This window comes from Rattus norvegicus, chromosome 14, assembly GCF_021556685.1.
Source record: "Rattus norvegicus strain SHRSP/BbbUtx chromosome 14, alternate assembly SHRSP_T2T, whole genome shotgun sequence".
Classification (NCBI taxonomy): domain Eukaryota; kingdom Metazoa; phylum Chordata; class Mammalia; order Rodentia; family Muridae; genus Rattus; species Rattus norvegicus.
The window spans coordinates 228,241-256,075 of record NC_141547.1 but is presented as its reverse complement, the minus strand read 5'-3'; the positions used below and the strand labels follow the sequence as shown (position 1 = coordinate 256,075).

Below are 27,835 nucleotides of genomic sequence, written 5' to 3'. Positions count from 1 at the left end.
CATGATTATCCCACAGTATGTAAGCAATGAGTGCTGGGATATAGGCATGAGTCTTCCCCAGCACATGCACAATGAGTCCTTGGTTACAGATGTGCATTATGACAATGTATGTGCCATGAGTGCTGGTTTACATGAATGAGATTTCCTATGTATATGCTCAGCTGCAAGTATGAGCTTTCTACTAGTGTGCTCCTCGCAGTGCATCTTGAGTGCTAGGTTACGAGACTGAACCTCGCAGAATCCATTCACTATGGATCTGGAAGTATAAGCATAAGCCCCCAATCAGTGCATGTTCAACTAATGCTTCTTTTTAATTATGAGCATCCCAGAGTAAATGCAACATGGGTGATGGAGGCATTAGCCTCTCAAAGTCCCTATATCATGAGTGCTAGCATTGCAAATGTCAGGCTACCATAGTCTATGCTCCATGGTTGTATATTGTATTTAAGGACTGAAGAGTTAACTGAGTAGTTAAGAAGTGAGAATAAGAACCTAGCTGATCCTGGCCCACAGCTCCCTGCTCCCAAACCCCGTGGGAGAGAGAGCTCACCACCCAGATAATTGGGCACTACTGAGACTGCAGGGCAGGAGGGACCACTAATGCTGCCCACTCTTGCCCACATTCCTGGCCCAAGAGGAAACTGTATAGGGCCTCTAGGAACAAGAAGATAGGGGCACTCAATGCTGTGGTCCAGAAACTGCCCGGATCTGAAGGGACCCGGTCAAATAACTCCCTGCACCTAAATCCCGTGGGAGGAAGACACACCTGGGAAGCCAGAAGAGACTACTCTCTGCCCACATTTCTGACTCTAGAGGAAAACACCTAGTGCCATCTGGGACCCCTGTGCACAGGGTCCCAAGCGAAGGCAGAGCATGCCCTTCTGGTTGCTACCGTAAGAGAGACCTGAAAACCGGCTCTGAGAAGCGAATCGAGGCCTGAGACCAGAGGTAAGACCAAATTTTCTGCTTCAAGTGACCTGCCTGGTAGACTCAGGACACACACCCACAGGAACACCTGAAGACCAGTAGACAGGAGAGACTACACGACTGAAAGCAGAACACTCTGTTCCCATAACTGGCTGAAAGAGAGCAGGAAGACAGGTCTACAGCACTCCTGACACACAGGCCTGTAGGACGGTCTAACCACTGTCAGAAATAGCAGAACAAGGTAACACCAGAGACAACCTGATGGCAGGAGGCAAGATCAGGAAATCAAGCAAAAGAAACCAAGACTACATGACATCATTGGAGCCCAATTCTCCAACCAAAGCAAACACTGAATATCCAAACACACCAGAAAAGCAAGATCTAGATTTAAAAGCACATTTGATCATGATGATGGAGGACTTCAAGAAAAACATAAAGAACTCCCTTAGAGAAAAGCAGGAAAACACAAATAAACAAGCAGAAGCCTATAGAGAGGAAATGCAGGTGGATTCAGTGCGGAATTCTATCAGACCTTCATAGAAGACCTCACACCAATACTATCCAAACTACTCCACCAAATCAAAACAGATGGAGCACTACCGAATTCCTTCTATGAAGCCACAATTACTCTTATACTTAAAAGACACAAAGACCCAACAAAGAAAGAGAACTTCAGACCAATTTCCCTTATTAATATCGATGCAAAGATACCCAATAAAATTCTTGCAAACTGAATCCAAGAGCACATGAAAACAATCATCCATCGTGATCAAGAGGGCTTCATTCCAGGGATGCAGGGATGGTTTAATATATGGAAAACCATCAATGTAATCCACTATATAAACAAACTGAAAGATTAAAAACCACATGATCACTTCATTAGATGCTGAGAAAGCATTTGACAAAATTCAACACCCCTTCATGATAAAAGTCCTGGAAAAAACAGGAATTCAAGGCCCATACCAAAATATAGTAAAAGCCATATACAGCAAACCAGTAGCTAATGTTAAACTAAATGGAGAGAAATTTGAAGCAATCCCACTAAAATCAGGGACTAGACAAGGCTGCTCATTATCTCCCTACTTATTCAATAGAGTTCTCAAAGTCCTAGCGATACCAATCATACAATAAAAGGAGATCAAGGGGATACAGATTGAATATCACTATTTGCAGATGATATGATAGTATATTTTAGTGATCCCAAAAGTTCCACTAGAGAACTACTAAACCTGATAAACACCTACAGCAAAGTGTTTGTGTATAAAATTTACTCAAATAAACCAGTAGCCTTCCTCTACAAAAAGAGAAACAAGCCAAGAAAGAAATTAAGGAAATGACACCCTTCATAATAGTCCCAAATAATATAAAATACCTCAGTGTGACTTTAACCAAGCAAGTGAAAGATCTGTATGATAAGAACTTCAAGGCTCTGAAGAATGAAATTGAAGAAGACCTCAGAAGATGGAAAGATCTCCCATGCTCATGGATTGGCAGGATTAATATAGTAAAAATGGCCATTTTACCAAAAGCGATCTACAGATTCAATGCAATCCTCATCAAAATTCCAACCCAATTCCTCATAGAGTTAGACAGAAAAATTCATCTGGAATAACAAAAAACCCAGGATAGCTAAAACTATCCTCAACAATAAAAGGACTTCAGGGGGAATCACTATCCCTGAACTCAAGCAGCATTATAGAGCAATAGTGATAAAAACTGCATGGTATTGGTACAGAGTCAGACAGATAGACCAATGGAATAGAATTGAAGACCCAGAAATGAACCCACACACCTATGGTCACTTGATTTTTGACAAAGGATCCAAAACCATCCAATGGAAAAAAGATAGCATTTTCAGCAAATGGTGCTGGTTCAACTGGACGTCAGCATGTAGAAGAATGCAGATCTATCCATGCTTATCACCCTGTGCAAAGCTTAAGTCCAAGTGGATCAAGGACCTCCACATCAAACCAGATACACTCAAACTAATAGAAGAAAAAGTGGGGAAGAATCTTGAACACATGGACACTGGAGAAAATTTCCTGAACAAAACAACAATGGCTTATGCTCTAAGATAAAGAATCGACAAATGGGATCTCATAAAATTGCAAAGCTTCTGTAAGGCAAAGGACAATGTTGTTAGGACAAAACGGCAACCAACAGACTGGGATAGGATCTTTACCAATCCTACAACTGATAGAGGGCTTACATCCAAAATATACAAAGAACTCACAAAGTTAGATGGCAGGGAGACAAATAACCCTATTAATATGGGGTTCAGAGCTAAACAAAGAATTCACAGCTGAGGAATGCCATATGGCTAGAAGCACCTAAAGAAATGTTCAACAACTTTAGTCATAAGGGAAATGCAAATCAAAACAACCCTGAGAATGAACCTCACACAGTGAGAATGGCTAAGATCAAAAACTCAGGTGACAGCAGATACTGCGAGGGTGTGGAGGAAGAGGAACACTCCTCCATTGTTGGTGGGATTGCAGACTGGTACAACCATTCTGGAAATCAGTCTGGACGCTCCTCAGAAAATTGGACATTGCACTACCTGAGGACCCAGCTATACATCTCTTGGGCATACACCCAAAAGATAACCCAACATATAACAAAGACACATGCTCCCCTATGTTCATTGCAGCCTTATTTATGATAGCCAGAAGCTGGAAAGAACCCAGATGCCCTTCAACAGAGGAATGGATACAGAAAATGAGGTACATCTACACAATGGAATATTACTCAGCTATCAAAAACAATGACTTTATGAAATTCATAGGCAAATGGATGGAACTGGAAAGTATCATCCTTAGTGAGGTAACCCAATCACAGAAAAACACACATAGCATGCACTCATTGATAAGTGGATATTAGCCCAAATGCTTGAATTACCCTAGATGCACAGAACACATGAAACTCAATCCATGTATATGGAAAATATAGCAAATCATTCCCTAGAAAAGGGAATGTGATTAATAAGGCACTGTGTGACCTTGCCCCTATATACAATGTTAGTTGTTGAGATCTGTAACCTGACACATACAGCTACAGTCAATGGGGCTGACCTAACTGGGCAAGTGGATTAGACATATCTGCAAAGGACAGTCCCCTAATTGGAAATTCAATATTCATTGAATCAAGCTAACCTTCTCCCAAATAGTACACCCCCCAATCTGATCTATCTACATTCACTTGACATGATTAATACATGCTGGGAAATCAGAAAATCTCTCACCCGGCCACAGTCAGCCTCTTTTTCATAGTAGTGACATCAGCAGCTATTTGCCTGCCCTATTTCTCCCTGTGATGTACACATTGAACTAGTCCTCCTATTCTGGTCTGAAGGCAGAAAGCTGTGTTCCACAAACAAATCTTTTTCCTGCTGCTGCAATGGACAGTAGATAATATGACTCAAATTGGTAATTATAAAACTAATTGGTGGTATGGTCCTTAAAGAATTTAGTTACCTTAATCCAGGGGTCAGCGAGGTCCTTGCCCTGGGAAGCAACAGACTGGGATCAAGGCCACCTGAGTCAACATAGAAGAGTTTGTCTCAGAAACATGTTTTCTAAAAGGCTGGAGATACACGTGCTTCCTTCCCAGGAAGAAATCACTCCACAGTCTTAAAGAGATTAATAAAGAAAATTAGTGTAATGATGTCATGCATTTGGCTCTGGTTACTGCTCAAAGAGAAGCAACCTGGAACAAATTTTGTATTTCACATATGCTGTCATCCTTAAGGTTCATTTAGGTTCATGTCTCAGGTTATAGTTTGAACAATTTAAATAGCAACTGAAGTAAGGCAAATGGACGTTTCCAGAGCAAACCTATCTTCTAGACCATCATGTGTGATCTAAAACATAGATTTAAAAGATTTATGAATGCCACAGTTCCCACACAAAGGACAGAGAACAGAAATTCAGAAAACATGAAGGATATACCTCTTATCAGCATTATGGTTGCAGTTTTTAGATGAGCAGCTATGTTGAGTTAGTTATTTTAACCTCAAAATAAAGCTGTTTTTGTCTCTGAGCAGGCTGGCTCAGGGGAAATCTACAACTATTTCCACACAGGACCACAAGGAGTTCATTTCAACTAGCTCTGACTTCTGTCTCGGGGCTATAATGCTTGGGGTTTCTTGTTGTTGTTGTTGTTTTTATATTTTGTTTATGTTTGTTGTTTTATTTGTTTTAAGATTTTAATGTATGTGAATACACCATCACTGTCTTCAGACACACCAGAAGAGGACATGGAATTCTGTTGGATGATGTCATTATATAAATGAAGGCAGGTACAAGATAGAACAAGGCCTGTCATTGGATGAGAAGAAAGGATGGGTGGGAGAAAAGTCGTAGAGAGGAGGAGATTGGAGCAAGAGGGGAGAAACTGCCGAGAGAACATGGAGGTAGATGTTAAGATTCCCCTCTGCACATTTACAGGTTGTTATGAATATTCTTAAGGGATGGATATGTGCAGGGCTTTGTATGTCTAGGCGGGCAATTAGATATTATCAATTGGATCACAGGTTATTGTGTTGTGTGTTCTTTCATGGGGCAATTTAACTGAATTCAAGAGAGTGTGTGGTGGCTGGAGACACTGGACTGCTACGGAACTTGGGGTGTGTGTGTCTGGCATGGTGGTAACCTGCCTTGGGAACTAGACAGTTAAAGAGATTGGTGCCAGGCTCAGAGAATAGCCATCAGCAGGGCAGTATGATATGGGATGGACCAAAACGGATGAGACGTTTTGCTGACTGAGATGAAAATATCAAACAAATATCATGGGGTACTATGGTGCCAGATCTAGTGCAGGATAAAAGAAAGCATATTATAATCTTACTGCAACAGAATTCCATTATACATGTTTGTGAGCTACCATGTGGTTGCTGGGAATTGAATTCAGGATCTCTGGTAGAGCAGTCAGTGCTCTTAACTACTGAGCCATCTCACCAGTCCTGAGAGAATTATATTTTTTAAACTTTATTTTTATTTTATGGATATGTATACATTCCTGCATGTGTTTGTGTGCAGTACATGCAGGGGCCAGAAGGGGCATCAGATCCTTTGGGACTGGGGTTACAGGACCTGAGCTACCAGGTGGTTTCTGAAATGAAACCTGTGTCTTCTGTAACAACACAGTGATCTTAACTGCTATGCTATCTTTCTAGCCACTTTTTTCTATTCATTTAAAATTTATTTTATACATGTTAACTAAAATATACTACCTCACTTTCCCCTTTCCTCGCCCTCCTCCATCCCTTCCCCAATTCTGCCTTACAATGTCTTTTTTTAAGTATGTGTGCATAAGTATGTCAAACATATGAATAAAACTTGCTGAGTCCATCTCTTTTGGTGTGTGGATATGGTGCCAGGGCTGAACACTTCGCATTGTATATGGAATTAGGGAGCTCATCTCAGCTGGAGGCTAATTCCCCTATTTGCAGGGGAGTTCGACTCCTCAATGACCAATAAGAGTCTGACCCTAAAGTAACCTAGGCTGCCTTGGACAGAAAATATAGGGTAGCAAACACCTCAACTAACACTTGCTGGTGTCATGGCCCTGAAGTCCTGGAGCTGCAGGGAAGATTATGGACATTGTGTCTCTTTGTTCTGTGGACCACCCACCATACCCCTGACCATTCTCTCCTTGGATGACCTTGAAATCCTGAAATGCCTTCCTTCTCAAAGCACCATGATTACTGGCCTGTGTCACCATGCCTCTCTTAGGTTGTTTCAACGTCATTTGATGAGTTATTAGAATGACAGGATGAGTAAGATGAACAGCTGCACTCAACTATATTTCAAAACCACATTTCTCTATGAGGGTGGTTTCACTCTCTGTACAATAAGGACAAAACTCTACCCTAGTCCTTTGATGAGTTATAACAGACTCAATGATAAACTAAAACAACATTGCTCATAGTTGGAAGACAGTAGACTTCAACGAAGAAAGCTGCAGTTGATGGGAGCCTTCTTCTGTTACTGGAGTTAGGACTAGAGCCTGTGGCCTGGTTACTCTATCAAGCCAGGTTCAGCCACTCATCCTCAATAAGATAATTGGAAGAACTGAACTATCTAGCTGTGACATGCCCACCTATAATGCAGGCACTCTGGAGGTAAGGTGAGCAGACCTCTCCAATGCCCTAGGAGAGCCTAGTTTATATTCTGAGTTCCAGGCCAGCCAGAGATTCATGGTGGGACTATTCTTTAAAATAATAAAAAGCGGGGTGAGGAACAATGGAAAAGAAAAAAAGCAAACTATTAATGAAAATTGAAAACATTAACATATTTACATGGTGTGGTTAATTTTGACCAGTGATGAAGATATAATGTAACTAATTCATCCTTGGGGTCCTAACAGGTTTAGATATAAGTAAGGCAAGAGATGAACAATGAAATGATCTAACCAAGCCATGTCATTAATATTTTCCTATTCATAAATCTACTCTCCGTTCTCAAATCCTTTCTCTCCTGCAAGATTTATTCAGTAGAGACATTCTCATCTGGAGAAATTAATCTTTTCCCAGAAAGACTTTCCAGGGGAAATTTGAATTTCATGGAGTCCCTTGTTTCACTAGAAGTTTGCCTCAGGGAGAGATATAAATGTCTCGAATATCGAATATTAATCTTATTCCTACCAGGCAGGCAAGCTACAGGGATGACACAGTGAGGATTGTGGAGCTTTACTGTCAAATTGGAGACCACAGAGTGGGAGCCTGAAGGATGCTGCACTGACAGCTACATGCAGTTGCTGAGAACAGGAAAGAGGGGCCTTGAACCACCACAGCTGAATGGATACAGAGACTATTGTAGGAGCCAGCTTGTCCTGTTGGACACCCCCCTAAGCACTGTTCTCTGAGACAGGTGGTAAGCTATTGGAGGACACGTTCAAATGCTTCTGAAATGCAAATCCCTGAAGATCTGGAAAAGGTCTGGTTCTGGACCGGAACCACTGTGTCCTATGTATTCCTGAGCACAATCTAAGCCTAAGGGAGGAGCTCGTGTCACTCAAGATTCACTGGCCAATCAGAGCCTTGAGGCGGACTGCGTCAGACGGGGAGGCGGGTTCTTCCGGGTGCCATGAGTTCCCCTTAGTACCTGAGCCTGCTTGAATGGCCTGAGCCATTCTGCTCGATACTGTGAGGTGCGCTCAGGCAAGCTCCGAGGTTGCGAAATGGTGAGCACAGGGCCACTGACAATAACGGGGAGGAGCAGAGGGCTGAGCAGCGGGAGCTGGTGTGGTGGGTCTTTCCCGGGGCTGAGTGGGAACCGGACGCCAGATGCGGCCACCTGTGAGGTCCCTTGTGGTCCTAGCCACTCGCTGGCCCCAGCGGTAGCCTCTGAACAACTTCACTATTGGGGCTGCATCTTCGCAGAGCATTTGGAACAGTGGCTTGTGTGTAGAAACATCCTTGGCAGGATGCTAAACTCAGAGAGCCCTAGCTTCTATAAGTTCTGTCCTTAATATTTAACATTAAGGTGTACGATCCATTTGTAGTTAATTTTGTGGAGGTTGTAAAAGGCATCTCATGTGTTGGGTAGCAATCCACTATTAAGCTTGTGATGTAGAAGAGTAGAATTGATGATGTAAAGGGTTTAGTAAGCTTAGGAGATAGCAGAATTTAGCTGAGGGAGGACTGCCTGTAAAAACACCCCACAGAAATGTAGTATGCTAACCTGGCCTGTTAGAGATTAGAATGTTAGGATACACATATTTATTCACCAGGATTATCCAGAAATATGGCTCTAAGCCATAACAAAGGAAACAACCCTGCTTTACAACCAGCCACCAAGCCTATCCCCATATCAAAGAGAAGACCTTTAACAAGCTGCTTGATGATGATTACAGGATCATAATAAACATCTGGTCCTGGTGTGACCTAATGGTTCAGTTATCTTCTTGAAAAAGAATACCTCTGCCACAAGGGCAAGATGACCCCTAGTGACAACCATTTGAAAAGGTAAAAAAAAAAAAAAAAAAAAACTATTGTGTTGAATGCTGGCCTGATAAGGCAAGTTTTATTGCCTCCAGGCCCCTGTTTACAAGATAATGACCCAAAGACCCCAGACCATTACCAGCTCTTTCAAGCATAGTCCTGGTTTTAGGGAAGGAACTCTGTTTCATCTCAATAACTCAGAGTCTAAGTGAGGGGATGCATCAGATTCTGGGAACACAACACTTTCCAGTGCATGGGGTTGTGGTTATCAGTCCTAGGTCCACTATACACTTCGTCAGGAATGTTCTTGAGATACCCTGAGTTCCCCTTGTGCAGCACTGTTTGGTTAGACTCCTCCTGAGTGTGTCCCGTTGTACGACGTTTCTGCTGACTTCATAGATGTCTCCCATTTCCTTCCATTTCCCCCATGTTAGTACTATACAAGATGTTATTCTTCTTAAGAAGCTTACTTAGCATAAGACAGACCTTGTGCAAGAGCTCCCCTCCCCAGCTTTTATACTTTCCATCTTCTCCTTTTCTATGTGTTTCACCATCTGTGACCCTCCACTTAAGACCCTGTCACTGAAGAATGACCTGCAGTTTTAGGGAACCTGTGTACTTAAGAAATGATCCTGTGGATATGTTTGCTGTGTAAATTTCCCGTCTTTGTAAGTGGTTAGACTTGCAGCCTCCAATCCATGTTTACATTGTTCAAAGTATAACCTGGGACCTGAACCTAAAAGAGACTTGAGGGAGAGAGCATATGTAGAATGCAAAATCTATCCTAGGCTAACTCCTCTTTTAGCATTAGCCAGCATAGCTGGTTTTTCCTACTTTGTAGTTTCTTCTTTTTCCCATGCTTTACCCACTACCCTCCCCACCCCCTAGCACCAGATAGGAGAGAAACAGGATAGAAGAGAAAGGCATCCTTAAATCTGATTTCTTTCCTTCTTTTTAAGCTACGAACAAAGCACAACCAACCTCTCTAAAAGACCAACAACCGCCCTGCCTGTTTTAGGATTTTACTGCTGTGAACAGACACCATAACCAAGGCAGCTCTTTTAAGAACATTTAATTGGACTGGCTTCCATGTTCAGAGATTCAGTCCAGTATCATCAAGGCGGGAGCATGGCAGCTTCCAAGCAGACATGGTGCAGGCCGAGCGGAGAGGTCTACATCTTCCTCTGCAGGCCTCTAATTAAAGACTGGCTTCCAGGCAGTTAGGACCAGGGTATTAAAACCCATGCCCACAGTGAGACACCTACCCCAACAAGGCCACACCTCCCTATAGTGCCACTCCCTGGCTCAAGCATATACAAACCATCACACTGCCTCTCTGGGTCCTTAGGGTACCCTCCAAAAAGTTCCCAGAATTCCAAATGTCACGTTATTACAGAAATCTGTAGCTGGTAAAACCATGAGTCTGCTAGAGCATGAAGCAAATCATGGTCAGTGGCTGCAGACAATCAGAAGCAGAGCTCACACCTGGGATTATAACAAAAGCACATTCACCATTATGACGAAAATACTTGATTCAGGTAGGGTGGTGATTTTTTTAATTTCACAACATGTATTAATTCATGGATATTAGTGAAAACAGACCAGATTGGTGGATGTACAATTTGGGGAGTTTGTGTTCAGACAAAGAATATTGAAGTTCTAATTAAGGGACTGTCTTTTATAAAGATGTGTACAATCTTTGTTGACAGAGTTAAGTCAGCTCAGAGGGCCTGAGACACAGACCTTTGGCTGTGGCTATGTGTGTCAGAATACAGGTCTCAGCAGCTAACATTGCACATGGGGGCAAGGTCAGACATATCTTATTAATGCCATTTCATCTACCAGGGAATGGCCTGTTGTCTTGTAACATAACCTGTAGATCTATGCTTTTTTTTTTTCATTTGTATTTATCTTTTTAAGAAGTCAAATATTGGTATTACTTTTTAAGTTCTTAATGCATCACTGCTCTAATCTTTTATTTGTTTCTATTCTCCAGTAACTATGGGTCATTAAGAATTTTATTCCTTTTTCTCAAGTACTTTGATAATTTGTTTCTTCTTAGAACAATATCTTCTGTAGGTCAGACTTGCCTCATGCTATATAGTTAAGACTTGCTTTGAGCATCTAATCCTGCCCCCTGCTGTTCAGTGCCTGGAAGACAGTCCTGTAATTGCTTCTGTGCTGAGCCCTGAGAAGGAAGTGAGACCACATAATGAGTGTCCTCCCACTAGAAATAAAGAGGGACCTGTGTAAAAATTGAGTACACCGATCACCTTTGACATCACAGCACAAAAGGAACAGGAAGGAAGGTGAACTTTCCTGCTTTGAAAGTAGTTGGCATAAGTGGTGGGTAGTCAAGTAATCAGCTTTAGACGATCAGTAAAAATCTAAAATGACCATTTTTGTGGGTTCCCAGACCAGGGCAATCAAGAATCTAAATAAGGATCTGAACTTATTTCGAGAAACCAAATTACTATAGTTACACTAGTTCAACAAAAACAAAAACTATTGACAAACTGGCATGCCTATACCTAACAAGAATGCTATTTTTCCTCTCTGAAAGTGCACAGCCTGAGAGGAAAAGTGTGAGTAATACTTGAGGTGCTCTAGTACATATGTCTAATTCCTGGAGAATATTAGACCATAAAACCTGTTTCAACTTTTTCAAACATTCTTCAAGATTATACTTAAATCATTTCAACCTTCTCTTCTCTAGATGTTTAACAAATCAGAGTGGACTTAGCTATCAGGTTCTCCCAAGCATCCCTCAGTTCCTATTTGTCACAGGGTTTGGTTGGCATACCTGTGCTCTCATTAGGGATTAGGCTGCCCTTCTCCCAGCTGCCCTACTGTAATTCAACCATTTTGGTTACCTGGTCTTTTCCACCTATCATTTGCCCTCCTGTCTTCTTAGTCTGGCTTTCCTCCTCCCTTTCACCCTCTTCTGACATGGCTCAGAGTCATATGCACTGTGGACTCTCCCAGATGTCTCTGCCCCTGGCTATACTCTCCTTTATCTATAATAAATTTTCTAATGCACCATACATAGGATCAGCCATGGCCTTTCCTTTTTACTTCTTTTTTCATTCACCTTCCATTTATAGTTCGTGAATTTTAAATTTGTAGCAACCTTTTACCTCAGTTGTTGTTTCTGTTTTGGTTGTAGGACTTCCCAGCTGTGAAGCAAAGGGATAGCTGCACTGGACTAGCATGTGTAATAGAATGTACACACAAAGCACCCTTTGCCTTGGGAGATGAACAGGTGGGAGAGTGGAAGATTCCGTCTGCCCCTAGGGTGGGGCAGAAGGGCAGAGCTGGAAGGCCTGTTCTGTCTGATTCCAGTAGTGGAGCTGCTACTGTCCTGTGGACAAGCTAGCAATCAGGAGGAGCATGAATGGGAGATAGCATGGATGTTCTTTCCATATTCTCCTCTGATGCAGTCCATCAGAGAGCTGTGAGGGAGACCACAAGCTATGCTATGGTGAGTGTGGCAGCTACCAGGAAGAGCAGGTTGGCTAAGCTATCTAGGGCCAATCTGATTGGACTTGGATAGACCTTGAACCAGACTGTGGTTCTGTTGGTACATGTGGTGACCTGGTCAGAGGATCTTGGCCTCTGAGCCGGCCTGAGTGTGGATTCCCTGGGGAAGAGGAAGCTCTGTAGCTCTGGCCATAGGAAGCTTTATTGCTTATAATACCACTGCCCAGTGTGCACAAACAAGCATTATTTCTGGTATGCAGTGGGAAGACAGATTTCAAAATCCAAACGTCTAGCTTCTATTACGTTCTGAACATTGCATTGCACATTCAATTTTGTGTGATAAACTTTATAAATTGTTTTGAAACTGGTAGACAGGAGGTGATAGGGATTATCCTTCAGCAATATTTGATTAAAATCCTATTACCTTTCTACTACCACCAGCCACAATGAAAGAAGTGATTCAGGGAAATTCAATTCCAGGGTACAAAAGAAATTCCAAAGATGCAGAGGTTTCCTAAGTGTGCATGGTGTTATGAAGGTGCATAGAGCAGATTCTACATCATGTGCCATAATTCATATGACAGGAAGCAGACATTAAATTATTCCTCAGTAATTGTTTTGTGTGTGGGTTCAGTGAAGCTGGGTTTAGGTGAGATCACAGGAGGCCGGAGCTACACAGACAGAGCCCACCTTACTCACCACCTTCATACAGAGAGAACTTTAGAACATGGGGCCTCTGGAGGAGAGACCAATAGTAGCTGGAGTATGAGAAAATAACAGTTTAGGGGTCACCGTGAGTTATTTTAGTGGGAGCTGTTAAGTCTGTTTATTTAATTCTCACTCCTTGTTTTCTTAATTAAGGACTGTGTATTGGCGTGTAAAATAAACTCTGATAGCAGTAAGTTGGGATTTTCTACAGATATCAACTAAAATTAGTTAAAAAGATGTGTTATAGTTGATGTAAAATTGCAAATATGTGTGTATTCTGATACATTTGGACATAATACCTAAACCCAAGCAATCCCATTGTACAGAGTTCTCCTTAAAATGACAGAGTTGCCTAGGATCGCAGCAATTTTCTCAGTATATTTTTCATGCACTTGAAATTATCATTGAGCTGTATCATAATTTTCATGTTCATTGCAGTTGTATTCATGGTGGCCTAAATATAAGAGTAACATATTGAGGACAATCTGGGTGCCTCAGGAGGACATTGTGCTAAAGGAATTAAGAAAATAGGAATGGTTAAAGGATTCGATATTGTAAAGATGTTCACAGTCAGTGCTGTATTGGTCATCAAACAGCATGTAATTACAGCTTAAGCAATGTCAACCCATTTCTCCCATCTCATTTTAATCCTTAGCACACTCTTACTGTCAGATGATGTGAGAGCTGCAGCCATCTTGTCTACACTGCAGGTAGAAAACTTAGGGTGGAAAGCACAGAATCTTCCTTAAGCAATCACCTTCAAAGGATCCTTCTGCTTTTTTTTAGAGCATTATGTGGAGAAGGGAAATGAAATATCAAGCTTTCTATAGCAAGAGTTCTTATAGAGATGAGAAGCAAATGTGCTGTTATAGTAGAGTGTAAACATGCAGAAAGTGGCTTTATTTAGTTGGCATGAGAGCTTTCTGCCAATGAGTCATACTACATGAAAAAGAAAAAAATGAGGTTAAGAAACAGCCTGACCATTTTGTTTGAATTTAAATAATGACTGTAAATTACAGTTAAACAAAAAAGTAATAGTGTTAGATAAGTGGCTCATTTCTTTGTTTTCTCTGGATTACATAACCTATTTTAGGTGGTAATGCTTTGATTTTTGCTTTGAAGAATGTGTTTTAACACTTTCATGCACCACTTTGTTTAATGTATTATATAAGCAATATAGCAATTCTATCACATCTTCATTTTTATTGTTTGAATAGTTAGTCAAACATTAGTTTTTGTTGATAAGAAACAAGAGTATTCCTTTGGAATGAAATGAGCTGAAAGCTCTACAGTCCCACATTCCAGACTAGTGAAAGCTAACATGAGAAAATGACCTGCTTTTGTTTCCTGCATGATATGTATTTCACATTGCTGCAAGCAAAACTTCTGATTTCACAGATCTACACTGAGTCCAAGAATGACCTTGTTATGAACTCCCGTGTTGCAGGATCACATTGTGTTATTTACTGGAGAAAAAAAAAAATTCTGACATGCCCTTACTACACACCTTTAAACCCAAGCAATGAAGGTAAAGTTAGTTTTAGAAGGAAGCACATGTGTTTATAAGCGATGTCTAATGAATCAGAGTAAGATTTGACAGAATAGGATATGCCCAACTCTCAAGAGACGAGAAAGGAAAGAGAGGCAACATAAGAGGAAGCAGTGCAGAGGGTGAGAGGAGGAGGCAGTTTTACCTGGAGAGTTTTACAGAGACAGGTTAAAGAGAACAACCTAGACACAGGTAAAGATAGAATGAGCCAGAAAATGAGGAGCCAGAAGACTAAAATAGAATCCTAGAGATAGTTTGAGGCCATTCAGAGCAATTCAGTTAGAAGTGAAAGAAGCCAGTTTGAATCATTTAGCATGGAGAGGAGTTTAGAGCCATAACAACTGGATTGACCAGCCAGCCAGAATTCAGAAAGAAAAAGAAGTGGGGAGTTTATTCAGAATAAGTCTCAGAGGCTGAAAACATTCTACACCTAGATAAGAGTGCATAGAGCCTAGAAGGTTCGAGGACTAGGCCTAGGTTAGCAGATGGAGGAAGTAAGCCTCCGAGATTACAGTTACATCAGGCAAATAAAACATACTTTTACACTCCTGTATGATAGTCACTGTCTACACAAACAGAATGAGAAGGGTACCTGTCACAATCATGCAGTTCTTGTTTTAACTACTTTCCTTTTCTTTGTTCATTATTGCTTGCCATCTTCTTTGCATTTTGATTTAAGAAATATTGAATTGTTTTAATTGAAGATAGATTCTTCTCCCATACAATATATCTTGACCACTGCTACCCTCCATCCACTCCACCTAGCAACCTTTCACCCTCCTATCCTCCTCTCCCCTAGATCACTCCCGCACCCCCGCCCTGTTTCCTCTTCAGAAATCAGACTTCCAAAAGAGGACAGCCAAACAAGACAAAACAAGATAGAAAAAGACAAGGTGAAAGCCTGCATATTGAGGCTGGACAACGAAACCTGATAGGAGGAAAAGAGTCTCAGGATTAAGGAAAAGAATCAGAGCTACACCTCACTGTTAGGCTAACAGCCATAACGTATCAGCAGAGGACCTGGCACAGATCCATGCTGGCTCCATGCTTGACACTTAAGTCTCTGTAAGGTTCCTGGAAATCCAGGCAGTGTTGGGCACGGGTTCCCTTTCATGTCCTGACTATCAATTTAAACCAAACAGTGGTTGTCCACTCAATTAAGTGTGTTACCATCATGCTCCAGCACATCTTGCAGGAAGGACCAATTGTTGGGGGGGGGGGGGCAATTATGGGTAGGGGTTGATGTCCAGGTCTCTCTGTAGCCTGTAGAGTACCTTCTCTCCTTTAAGAGACTAGAGCATAGGGGTGAAGCTTGACCTCTACACTGAGTGGAACTATGTAAAATTTGTCCTCAGTGACAGGGCTCCCTTGTCAGTTTTAAGAGATCCAAGTTTTGTCCTAGCATCAGCAAAGGTTGGTTGTTTAAGGATCTTCAAGGGACCTCCTTGGGCAACAGCTCAACTGAATGTAACCCATCCCCAACATTGAAGCCCTACCTGGCGACAAAGATGGTCAGTTCAGACTCCATATCTTCCATTCCTAGGAGTCCTCATTAGGGTCACCGTCATAGATTCCAGGAAGTTGCCATTACACTGGTTTTCTACACTAACCCCCAAATATCCCCTAATTCTAACTGTTTCTTGAGGCTCTGCGTCCACCCCACAGCTAGGCATAGCCTCTTGGGGAGGCAGACCACAGGAAACATTTTTGCCTGCATTTCTCCACACTGTTACCTGGCAGGTGCTGGTTTATAGGGAAGCCCCCTGCACTGCTCCGCTCCAGGGTGGGGAAACACAGTATGAGATGAGAGAGAAAGCAGGAGCTGGTTGGCGGTCCATGAGCCTGCAGTGAGACTGGGGCTGTGAGGTTCTCTGACTTGGACATCCTGGCCTTGCTGGGAGTCGCAGAAGAGCCAAGAACAGAGTCAGGGCCAGGGAAAGGGGAACTTAGGCTTAGCTCATTGGGGATTGTCCTTAGCTTGTCAGGTGTCTGGGAATGCAGATGGGCCGTCTACAAGAGAGTCATGCTGTGAGTCTGTAGACAAAGGTCTTCCTCATGTTCCTCATGGTGGTTCTTGATGAAAACAGCAGTCCATGTTTAACCATATCATTTATTAGCTGTTTGTGGTGGGAAATGGATGCATGCACACCCCATCTCTGAGGGTAGACTCAAGATTAAATCACCTTCTGCAAGGAGGAATGTCTGGGAAGGAAGCTTATTAGCTAAGCCCTCTGGGCCTCTAGGTACCTCATTAGCATGGAGAACTCTGTTATGGGCTTAAATGATTACAGGTCACCTAGGTGGGGAACATGGCGTGTGCTCCAGGCCAGGAGTCTGCCGGGGACCAGGGAGCCACCTAAGTCTCAGGTATGTGTCCACAGAGTCTCCAGGTCTCAACCCGCTCTACCACCAAGCTTCCTGGCATGGTTTTAGGTCCCACAGTTTCTCCCTGCATTGTACTCTCTTCCTTCATCCCAGTCCCCACCTCCAACTGATCCTTCCCACTCCTGTTCTTATCAAACCCCAGTCTGCTCACAGAAAATATTCTGTTTCCTCTACAGAAGGAGATCCATGCTTCTCCCCTATAGCCCTCCTCTTTACCTAACTTTTCTGTGTTTGTGGAATGTAGCTTGATTATTATTTACCTAATAGATAATATCCACTGATAAATGAATGAATATCTGTCATTCTGGGTCTTGGTTGTGTCTTTTTTTCTAGTTGCATTCACCTGCCTGTAAATTCATGATTTCATTTAAAAAAAACAGTTGATTGGGCTGGAGAGATGGCTCAGCCGTTAAAGGCTAGGCTCACAACCAAAAAAAAAACAGTTGAGTGATACTCTCTTGAGTAAATGTGCCATATTTTGTTTATCCATTCGTCAATTGAGGATATCTAGTTTGTTTACAGTTTCTGCCTAGTATGAATAAATACACTATGAACATAGTTGAGCTCCTTTTGGAGCACCTTTTGGGTAGATGACAAAGAATGGTGTGCCTGGGTCTTGAGTTAGATGGATTCTCAGTTTTCTGAAGAACCACTCTTCTGAGGAAATAGTGATTTCCAAAGTGTCTGTATTAGTTTACACTCCCACAAGCACTGTAGGATGGTTCCCATTATCCATATCCTTGCCAGAATGAGCTGTCACTTGCATTATTGATCTTAGCCATTCTGACATTTGTAATATGGATTCTCAAAGTAGTTGATTTGCATTTTCCTAATCACTGAGAAGGTGAAGAAGTCTTTCTCAGCTATTTGAGATTCCTCTGTTGAGAATTTTCTGTTTAGATCTATACCCAATTTTTTTTCTCCATCTTTATTAAATTGGGTATTTCGTATCTGCATTACAATTGTTATTCCCTTTCCTGGTTTCCAGGCCAACATCCACGTAACCCCTCCCGCTTCCACTTCTATATGGGCTTCCCCTCCCCATCCTCCACCCATTACCATCCTCCCCCCAACAATCCCATTCACTGGGGCTTCAGTCTTGGCACGACCAAGGGCTTCCCCTTCCACTGGTGATCTTACTAGGCTATTCATTGCTACCTATGAGGTTGGAGCCCAGGATCAGTCCATGTATATCTTTGGGTAGTGCCTTAGTCCCTGGAAACCCTGATTGGTTGGCATTGTTGTTCATATGGGGTCTCGAACCCCTTCAAGCTCTTTCAGTCCTTTCTCTGATTCCTTCAACGGGGATCCCATTCTCAGTCCAGTGGTTTGCTGCTGGCATTCGCCTCTGTATTTGCTGTATTCTTTCTGTGTCTCTCAGTAGAGATCTACATCCGTTTCCTGTTGGCCTGCACTTCTTTGCTTCACCCATCTTGTCTAATTGGGTGGCGGTATATGTATGGGCCACATGTGGGGCAGGCTCTGAATGGGTGTTCCTTCTGACTCTGTTCTAACTTTGCCTCACTAGTCCCTGCCAAGGGTATTCTTGTTCCCCTTTTAAAGAAGGAGTGAAGCATTCACATTTTGATCATCCGTCTTGAGTTTCATTTGTTCTAGGCATCTAGGGTAATTCAAGCATTTGGGCTAATAGCCACTTATGATTGAGTGCATACCATGTGTGTTTTTCTGTGATTGGGTTACCTCACTCAGGATGATATTTTCCAGTTCCAACCATTTGTCTAAGAATTTCATAAAGTCATTGTTTTTGATAGCTGTGTAATATTCCATTGTGTAGATGTACCACATTTTCCTCTGTTGAAGGGCATCTGGGTTCTTTCCAGCTTCTGGCTATTATAAATAAGGCTGCTATGAACATAGTGGAGCACGTGTCTTTTTTATTTGTTGGGGCATCTTTTGGGTATATGCCCAAGAGAGGTATAGCTGGATCCCCAGGCAGTTCAATGTCCAATTTTCTGAGGAACCTCCAGACTGATTTCCAGAATGGTTGTACCAGTTTGCAATCCCACCAACAATGGAGGAGTGTTCCTCTTCCTCCACATCCACACCAGCATCTGCTGTCACCTGAGTTTTTGATCTTAGCCATTCTCACTGGTGTGAGGTAAAATCTCAGGGTTGTTTTGATTTGCATTTCCCTTATGACTAAAGATGTTGAACATTTCTTTAGGTGTTTCTCAGCCATTCGGCATTCCTCAGCTGTGAATTCTTTGTTTAGTTCTGAACCCCATTTTTTTTAAATTTATTTATTTAATGTATATGAGTACACTGTTGCTGTCTTCAGACACACCAGAAGAGGGTATCAGATCCCATTACAGATGGTTGTGAGCCACCCTGTGGTTGCTGAGAATTGAACTCAGGACCTCTGGAAGAGCAGTTGGTGCTCTTAACCGCTGAGCCATCTCTCCAGCCCCTTAACCCCCATTTTTAATAGGGTTATTTGTGTCCCTGTGGTCTAACTTCTTGAGTTCTTTGTATATTTTGGATATAAGGCCTCTATCTGTTGTAGGATTGGTAAAGATCTTTTCCCAATCTGTTGGTTGCCATTTTGTTCTTTGGTTGCCACAGTGTCCTTTGCCTTACAGAAGCTTTGCAGTTTTATGAGATCCCATTTGTCGATTCTTGATCTCAGAGCATAAGCCATTGGTGTTTTGTTTAGGAAATTTTTTCCAGTGCCCATGTGTTCGAGATGCTGACCTAGTTTTTCTTCTATTAGTTTGAGTGTATCTGGCTTGATGTGGAAGTCCTTGATTCACTTGGACTTAAGCTTTGTACAGGGTGATAAGCATGGATCGATCTGCATTCTTCTACATGTTGACCTCCAGTTGAACCAGCACCATTTGCTGAAAATGCTATCTTTTTTCCATTGGATGGTTTTGGCTCCTTTGTCAAAAATCAAGTGATCATAGGTGTGTGGGTTCATTTCTGGGTCTTCAATTCTATTCCATTGGTCTATCTGTCTGTCTCTGTACCAATACCATGCAGTTTTTATCACTATTGCTCTGTAATACTGCTTGAGTTCAGGGATAGTGATTCCCCCTGAAGTCCTTTTATTGTTGAGGATAGTTTTAGCTATCCTAGGTTTTTTGTTATTCCAGATGAATTTGCAAATTGTTCTGTCTACCTCTTTGAAGAATTGGATTGGTATTTTGATGGGGATTGCATTGAATCTGTAGATCGCTTTTGGTAAAATGGCCATTCTTACTATATTAATCCTGCCAATCCATAAGCATGGGAGATCTTTCCATCTTTTGAGGTCTTCTTCAATTTCTTTCTTCAGAGACTTGAAGTTCTTATTGTACAGATCTTTTACTTACTTGGTTAAAGTCACACCGAGGTATTTTATATTATTTGGGACTATTATGAAGGGTGTCATTTCCCTAATTTCTTTCTCGGCTTGTTTCTCTTTTGTGTAGAGGAAGGCTACTGATTTATTTGAGTCAATTTTATACACAAACACTTTGCTGAAGTTGTTTATCAGCTTTAGTAGTTCTCTGGTGGAACTTTTGGGATCACTTAAATATACTATCATATCATCTGCAAATAGTGATATTTTGACTTCTTTTCCAATCTGTATCTCTTTGATCTCCTTTTGTTGTCTGATTGCTCTGGCTAGAACTTCAAGAACTATATTGAATAAGTAGGGAGAGAGGGGGCAGCCTTGTCTAGTCCCTGATTTTAGTGGGATTGCTTCAAGTTTCTCTCCATTTAGTTTAATGTTAGCAACTGGTTTGCTGTATACAGCTTTTACTATGTTTAGGTATGGGCCTTGAATTCCTATTCTTTCCAGGACTTTTATCATGAAGGGGTGTTGAATTTTGTCAAATGCTGTCTCAGCATCTAATGAAATGATCATGTGGTTTTGTTCTTTCAGTTTGTTTATATAACAGATCACGTTGATGGTTTTCCGTATATTAAACCATCCCTGCATGCCTGGGATGACACCTGTTTGATCATGGTGGATGATTGTTTTGATGTGTTCTTTCTGGCTCCTGCCTTTTTGGAGCCTCAGCAGGTGCAGAAGGAGCTCATTGCAAATATCTGATTAACCCTCAAGAGATCAGCTTTGCAGAGGGCTGCAGGCTGGACAGAAGTTTAGGGAAGATGAAGGCCAGCTCAGTCCCTGCAGGATTAGCCTGGTCCTTTTCCTCTGTTATTTGATTCTATAGGTTAAGTTCACCATTGTTGTTTAGTTGATAACTGGTTATAATAAAATCTATTGCAATGGTCCTCCTGGAATCAGCATGCCCTGGATCATATTAGCATTATTTTTAATAAACTTGCTTAACATTATAAAAAGCTCCCAGATAGGACAGTATCTTTGAACAATAGTCTCCCCTTTGTGGCTTTCTTTTGTGAGTTTATAGAAGTTGTAGGAGAAACCTTTCTAGATTCCTTATTGGGCATGGCATTTGAGTGTCCATACACTCAACCTCTTTCCTGTTTTTTGTTTGTACTGTACTGTGGTTGAAACTGATCAGTGAGCTTCCTTCTCATGCTTTCATGCCTTCCCCATTATAGACTATATCACTAAATCACTTAGGATGCAGTAGAAGAAATTGCTATTCAGTGCTAAGCTATTTTGTGAGCCTGGTGTTTTTATACTTTTGGTTTTGGTTTTGGTTTTGGTTTTGGTTTTGGTTTTGGTTTTGGTTTTGGTTTTGGTTTTGAAGACAATGTTTCTGTGTATATCCATGGCTATCCTGAAAGTAGGTATACAGAACATGCAAGCCTCAAACTTAAAATTCCACCTGTCACTGACATGGTGGAATGCTGGGATTAAGTGTGGGTCAGCATGCCTGGCTATTTTCTTGTGTATGCGCTTGCTTGCTTGCTTGCTTGCTTGCTTGCTTGCTTGCTTGCTTGCTTTTATATTATTGGCTGATGGACCTGAAATGTAGATTTTGCTACATGTCAAGCATATGCTGTTGTATTGATCTTCATGAATGTGACTTTTGAAATCTGGCAGAGAGAATATTCTATTTCTCAGGATGGCATGGATTCATGATATTAATACTGCCTGAGCTTTCTTTTTTCTTTTATTTTTTCTGTTTTTTGGAGCTGGGGACCAAACCCAGGGCCTTGCGCTTGCTAGGTAAGCGCTCTACCACTGAGCTAAATCCCCAACCCCCTGCCTGAGCTTTCTAAGTCATTGAATTGCCACTGCATAACATTCTTCCTATCTGTTCTGGATTTTTGGGTTTTCTTTTTAAAATTAATATGAGTACTTTGCCTGTATGCATGAATATTTACCTCATGTGTGCCTGGTCCTCATAGTAGTCAGAGGATGGCCTCAGACTTCCTGAACTTGGAGTAATGAATAGTTTTGAGGCCCCTTGTAAGTACCAGCAATTGAGCACAGTTATTTGCAAGTCCAGCAAAAGTCTTCACTGGTGAGCCATCTCTCCTGCCCTATGTTGGTTATTTAAAATCAACTACTAATATTTTCTTCTGTCCACTTGTAACTATTTAAACATGTATCCCCTTTTAGTAAGATCTTAATGTTACAGTTTAAACTGGGGGCACTTCAAAATTTTGGAAGATGAATATAGAACTGGAATTAATGTATAATTCTTTGAGGGAACCTAAGTAAAAACCTCTGAATTCTTTCTCTCTTTCTTGTTTGTTTGATTTTTGCAGGGGAGACAGGGTCTTAATATGTACCTCTGTCTGTCCTAGATAAGCCAGGCTGGCACATAACTCAATGAGATACACCTGGCTCTGCCTCCTGAATGCTGGGATTAAAGGAAAGCATGAGACAGTACATCCAGTTTACCCATCATTTTTTGTAGTTAGTAACTGTTTATACAATTTCTCTGATATATGCTCAGTACTCTTTGCTTGTTGTGGTCTCTCTTTCTCTCCCTCTCCTTCCTTCCTCCTCTGTGTTAATTGGCATGTCTCTTGCAAGGCTATATCCTATTCAAAGAGCAAAGAAATGACAGACATAGACCTCATTATTCAGTTTACTTCTATGATCATTTGGTGATTTTATTAGAACCTCTGGGTCAAGAAGTAAGTAAAAGCAATTATTGAGTTTCTGGCACTGTTCCTGAGCTCACACATGCTGTTGGCTGATACTCTCAAGGACCTTCTGGAGCTCCCAAAAGTGTCCTCCTCTTTGCTTGCCATAGCTGAAGAACTGAACTTGCTCCCTAAGTACTCTCATGAGAGAGGATTCCCCTGTGAAACCTGGAACATTTCCTGCCCATGGTTCCTGCTTGATGAGATGTCTGTTTACAAATGAAGCCACCATAATCTTTATACTAGCATAGTATGTTTTTGTGAATAAACTGAACATATTTGAAAGGAAAAAAAATGTAAGTAGAGGAACCACCAGAATTATATGAATATAATTCTGTGTCAATGAAGTACACATTTACATGATTATCTGTATCATGATTTCTATCATACACATGTGTGAGATACTTTAGGATGCTGTGACCTATGATGATGTGCATGTGAACTTCACTCAAGAAGAATGGGCTTTGCTGGATCCCTCACAGAAGAATCTCTACAAAGATGTGATGCTGGAGACCTACAGGAACCTCAATGCTATAGGTAAGACAGTGAATTTTTCTTTCACTTTTTAAAATAAGGGAACAAATGTTTCTTTGTTACTGATGCTCTTCTGTAACTTAAATTGAGAATAAGGAATGATCAGGTTCACTGAAGATAGTAACTTAAATTTTGCCTAATTACCAATAATATATCAATGTTACAAGAAGTATGTGAAGTATTATTTCCAATAATACAGCAAACATTTTCTTTTTGATTTAATACCAATTTGGTTTTTAGTTTATTTAATGTATTTACATTTCAAATACTATCCCCTTTTCCTGCTCTCCCATCCTCCCTCCCCCTACTTCAGTGAAGATGCTCCCACTCCCACCCACCCTTTCTGGTACTATGTTTTAGGCTATGATTGGGAACACCATACTATTGAAGAACATTGCCAAAGTTCTAGAAGACATACAAGGTAATTTTCATGTGCTAGTTGGTATGAATATGCCTCTGAAGAATTTTTAATGTGTTTTGGACATTTTAAATAAAACAATGTAAAAAAAAAGCACTTCTTTAAATATACTGATGATGATTAAATTCACAAAGATCCGTAAACCTCAGTGACAGGTATCTGATTTGTGTTTGCAAGGAATTCCTCTAAGAAAAAACGCAAGGGAACAATGCCTTAACAGACATTATCATTTGAATCATAGCCACATTGCAGCTACTCTGTAGAACTGCCAATCTATTTAGACTAATACCACTCCCATATTGCAAAGGATGTATACTTTAAATAGGTGTATATGTCTAAAACCTAATAAGCAAATATTCCATAGTAAAGCTGGTGTTGTTTACAAACCTATAGTAACATTGCTAAGGTTAGTGAGAGGAAAGTTTATGAGAGTCAAGAATGTTGTTGAGGAGAAACTTTAACCCCATACCTCATGTCTTTGATGAAGAAAAAGTCAAACTGTATGCAATGTGAAAATCTTTCATTTGCTATTCTTCTTTTAATAGATATATCATGTGTCACAATGGATACAAGCCATGTGAGCACAGGGATATTGAAAAAAGCAATGTACCTCTCTCTCTCTCCCAGAACAATTAGAAGATATTCCCCCATTTGAGTAGACTTTCTCAGTATGATACAAGTTTATAATGAGTTTTCCAACTTCATTGGGAATATATCCACAAACTCACACTGCAGAAAATCCCTATGAATTCTAGGAATAGAGAAATTTTCTCTGTTTGTCCTGGTTCGCATTGCTAATTCTGTATGCAAATGTAGTATATTTCTATAGGAAAATTTGTAAATGCACTCAGTCTGGTAAAGCTATGAGTTCTTCCAGTTCTCTTGGAATATGTGAAAAACCTCATAGAAAAAAGAACACTATCAATGTGTGGCATATAATAAACACATCTTCAAACACGCCATAATGAAGGGAAACCACAATGTAAACAAAGTGATAAGTCCTTAAGATCTGATTTCTCTTTACGACTATACCGTATTATAAAATTAATTCCCATAGATAAACAGATACAATGGTATCATGAATGTGGTAAAGCTTTGACATGTGTCAATTATCTTTGCAGGCATGAAAGAAGTCTTACTGGAGAGAAACCCTCTGGACATATTCAATGTGGTAAAGCTTTTGCATATCATGGTTGTCCTCAAAGGCATGAAAGGATTCATACTATAGAGAGACCCTCTGAAGATTTTCAATATGGTGAAGACTTTGCATATCACAGTAGTCTCCAAATACATAAAAGAACATATTCTAGAGATAAACCCTACAAATGTAATCAATGTGATAAAGTCTATTCACAATACAGTCATCTCCAAATTCATAAAAGAAAGCATACTGGAGAGAAGCCCTATGAATGTAATCAATGTGGTAAAACCTTTGTGTATCACTGTTATCTTCAAATTCATAAAAGAACACACACTGGAGAGAAACCCTATAAATGTAATCAATGCGATAAAGCCTATTCCCATCACAGTTATCTCCAAATTCATAAAAGAACTCATACTGGAGAAAAGCCTTATGAATGTAAGCAATGTAGTAAAGCCTTTGCATGCTATGGTCAGCTTCGAAGGCATGAAAGAATTCATACTGGAGAGAAACCTTACAAATGTAATCAATGTGATAAAGCCTTTGCACGACACAGTCATCTCCAAATCCATAAAAGAACACATACTGGAGAGAAACCCTATGAATGTAATCAATGTGGTAAAGCCTTTGTATGTTCCAGTCATCTCCAAAGACATAAAAGAATGCACACTGGGGAGAAACCTTATGAATGTAATCAGTGTGGTAAAGCCTTTGCATATCATTGTGGACTTCAAAGTCATGTAAGAGCACATACTGGAGAGAAGCCCTACGAATGTATTCAATGTGGTAAAGCCTTCGCATGTCACATTAGTCTTCAAAACCATGAAAGAATGCATATTGGAGAGAAACCCTATGAATGTAATCGATGTGATAAAGCCTTTGCATATCACCGTAGTCTTCAAAACCATAAGAGACTACATACAGGGGAGAAACATTATGAATGTGATCAATGTGGTGAAGCCTTTCCATATCATAATTATCTTCAAATACATAACACATACTGGAGAGAAATCCTATAAATGTAATCAATGTAGCAAAGCTTTTGCATGTCATAGTAATCTTCAAAGCCATAAAAGAATGCATACTGGAGAGAACCCTATGAATGAAATCAATATGATAAAGCCTTTTCACAACCAAGTAATCTCCAAATACATAAAAGAAAGCATACTGGAGAGAAACCTTAGAAATGTAATGAATGTGATAACGCCTTTTCACAATATGTATTTATGTCTCCAAATACATAAAAGAACGCATGTGGAAAGAAACTGTGTGTATGTAACCAATGTGGTAAAGCCTTTGCAAGTCACAGTGATCTTCAAAGGTCATGCTTTGAATATGCTTGGCCCATGGGAGAGTGGCACTATTAGGAGATGTGGCCTTGTTTGAAGAATTGTGTCACTGTGGAGGTGGGCTTTTGGCTCTTCCAGCACTGAACACTGCCGTGCTTACCTCCATGATGATAATGGACTGAACCTTTGAATCTGTAAGGCATCTCCATTAAATGCCTTTTATAAGAGTTGCCTTGGTATCTTTTCACAGCATTAAAACCCTAATTCAGACAAAAACATGAAAGAAGTCATACTGGAGAGAAGTCCTATGAATGAAAGCAATGTTGTAAAGCCTTTGCCTTTCACAGTTATCCCCAATGTAGAAAAGAGCACATATTGGAGAGAAACCTTATGAATGTACTCAATGTGGAAAGCCTTTGTGTTATGAGGTCTACTTGGGTCAACTTATGAAAACACCAGATCAGTGCAAATGAAAAGTATTTTATTGTAAACAAGCCATTGGAGTTAGAGGGTTAGAGCTACCCATCAGGGCCTCAGAATAGACTCAGGAGTGGAACTGCAACATGAGGCCAGAATGCTACAGAGCTTTTTACGGTTAGAGTTGGGTGGGGGGTTAGGCTTAGAGAGGTTAGTGGTTAGGGTTATAGGGTAGGGGTTTAGGGTTAGGTGGTTAGGGTTATGATATGAGGGTTAGAGGTTGAGACGGGTTACAGTTAGAGGGTGTTAGGGTTAAGGTTAGGGTTATGGGATTAGGGTTAAAGTTAGAGGGTTAGAGTTGGGGGTTTAGTGTTGGGGGTGCTTAGGATTTAGGGAAAAGAAATTTCAGTAGTGATTCCTATTAGAGTTAAGGGTATGGGGAAAAGAAAAAAAGAAATCCCAGCACTGATTCTTATTAGGGTTAGGGTGAGAAAGGAAGGAAGCAAGGAAGCAAGGAAGGAAGGAAAGAACAAAAGAGAAGAACATAAATTTGATGGAAGAAATGGGAGGAGGTTGATTGGGGAAAGGATAGGGATGAAAAAGATATAATATTCACATATAAAATTCATGATGCCTTTGTTAATATCTGAATAGTATTCCATTGTGTAAATGAATCACATTTTATGTATTCATTCTTCATTTGTGGGACATCTGGTTTGTTTACAGCTTCTGGCTATCACAGATAAGGCCACTATGAACATAGTGGAGCACGTGCCCCTATGGCATGATGGGAAATCTTCATATGCCCAAGAGTGATATAGCTGAATCTTCAGGTAGAGCTATTTCTAATTTTCTGAGTAACCTCCAGATTGATTTCCTGATTGGTTGTACCAGTTTTAGACTGAAGTTCCATGTAACAAACATCAATTTATTACTCCTAGAATGGTGAGCCACCTCAAGACAGGATAAGCAGTAAATAACACAACAAATAGCATTCAATATTGAA

General features: G+C 40.8%; 1 protein-coding gene across 9 annotated transcripts; it reads left to right on the top strand.

Moving 5' to 3' along the window:
- The first annotated feature begins 7,983 nt into the window (after nucleotides 1–7,983).
- On the top strand, nucleotides 7,984–26,639 carry Zfp950l7 (zinc finger protein 950 like 7). Of its 9 annotated transcripts, XM_087584623.1 has the most exons (6): nucleotides 7,984–8,109; nucleotides 8,782–8,893; nucleotides 12,036–12,350; nucleotides 23,441–23,567; nucleotides 23,925–23,985; nucleotides 25,104–26,639. In XM_087584623.1, exons 3-6 carry the CDS (start codon nucleotides 12,264–12,266, stop codon nucleotides 26,140–26,142), a joined length of 1,314 nt encoding a protein of 437 aa, XP_087440749.1. In that variant the 5' UTR covers nucleotides 7,984–8,109; nucleotides 8,782–8,893; nucleotides 12,036–12,263; the 3' UTR covers nucleotides 26,143–26,639. The 9 variants fall into 9 exon arrangements, with proteins under 9 accessions (XP_087440749.1, XP_087440750.1, XP_087440754.1 ...); XM_087584624.1 differs by lacking the exon at nucleotides 8,782–8,893; XM_087584628.1 differs by lacking the exon at nucleotides 23,925–23,985.
- The last annotated feature ends 1,196 nt before the right edge of the window (nucleotides 26,640–27,835 follow it).

What these genes read in the sequence shown, in the direction of transcription:
- Zfp950l7 (XM_087584624.1), top strand. Translation starts at nt 12,264, where the DNA reads ATGGGAGATAGCATGGATGTTCTTTCCATATTCTCCTCTGATGCAGTC. An exon ending in AGACCACAAGCTATGCTATG is followed by an intron (nt 12,351 to 23,440) that starts GTGAGTGTGGCA and finishes GAGATACTTTAG; the next exon opens with GATGCTGTGACCTATGATGA. An exon ending in AGTTCTAGAAGACATACAAG is followed by an intron (nt 23,986 to 25,103) that starts GTAATTTTCATG and finishes TTATCTTTGCAG; the next exon opens with GCATGAAAGAAGTCTTACTG.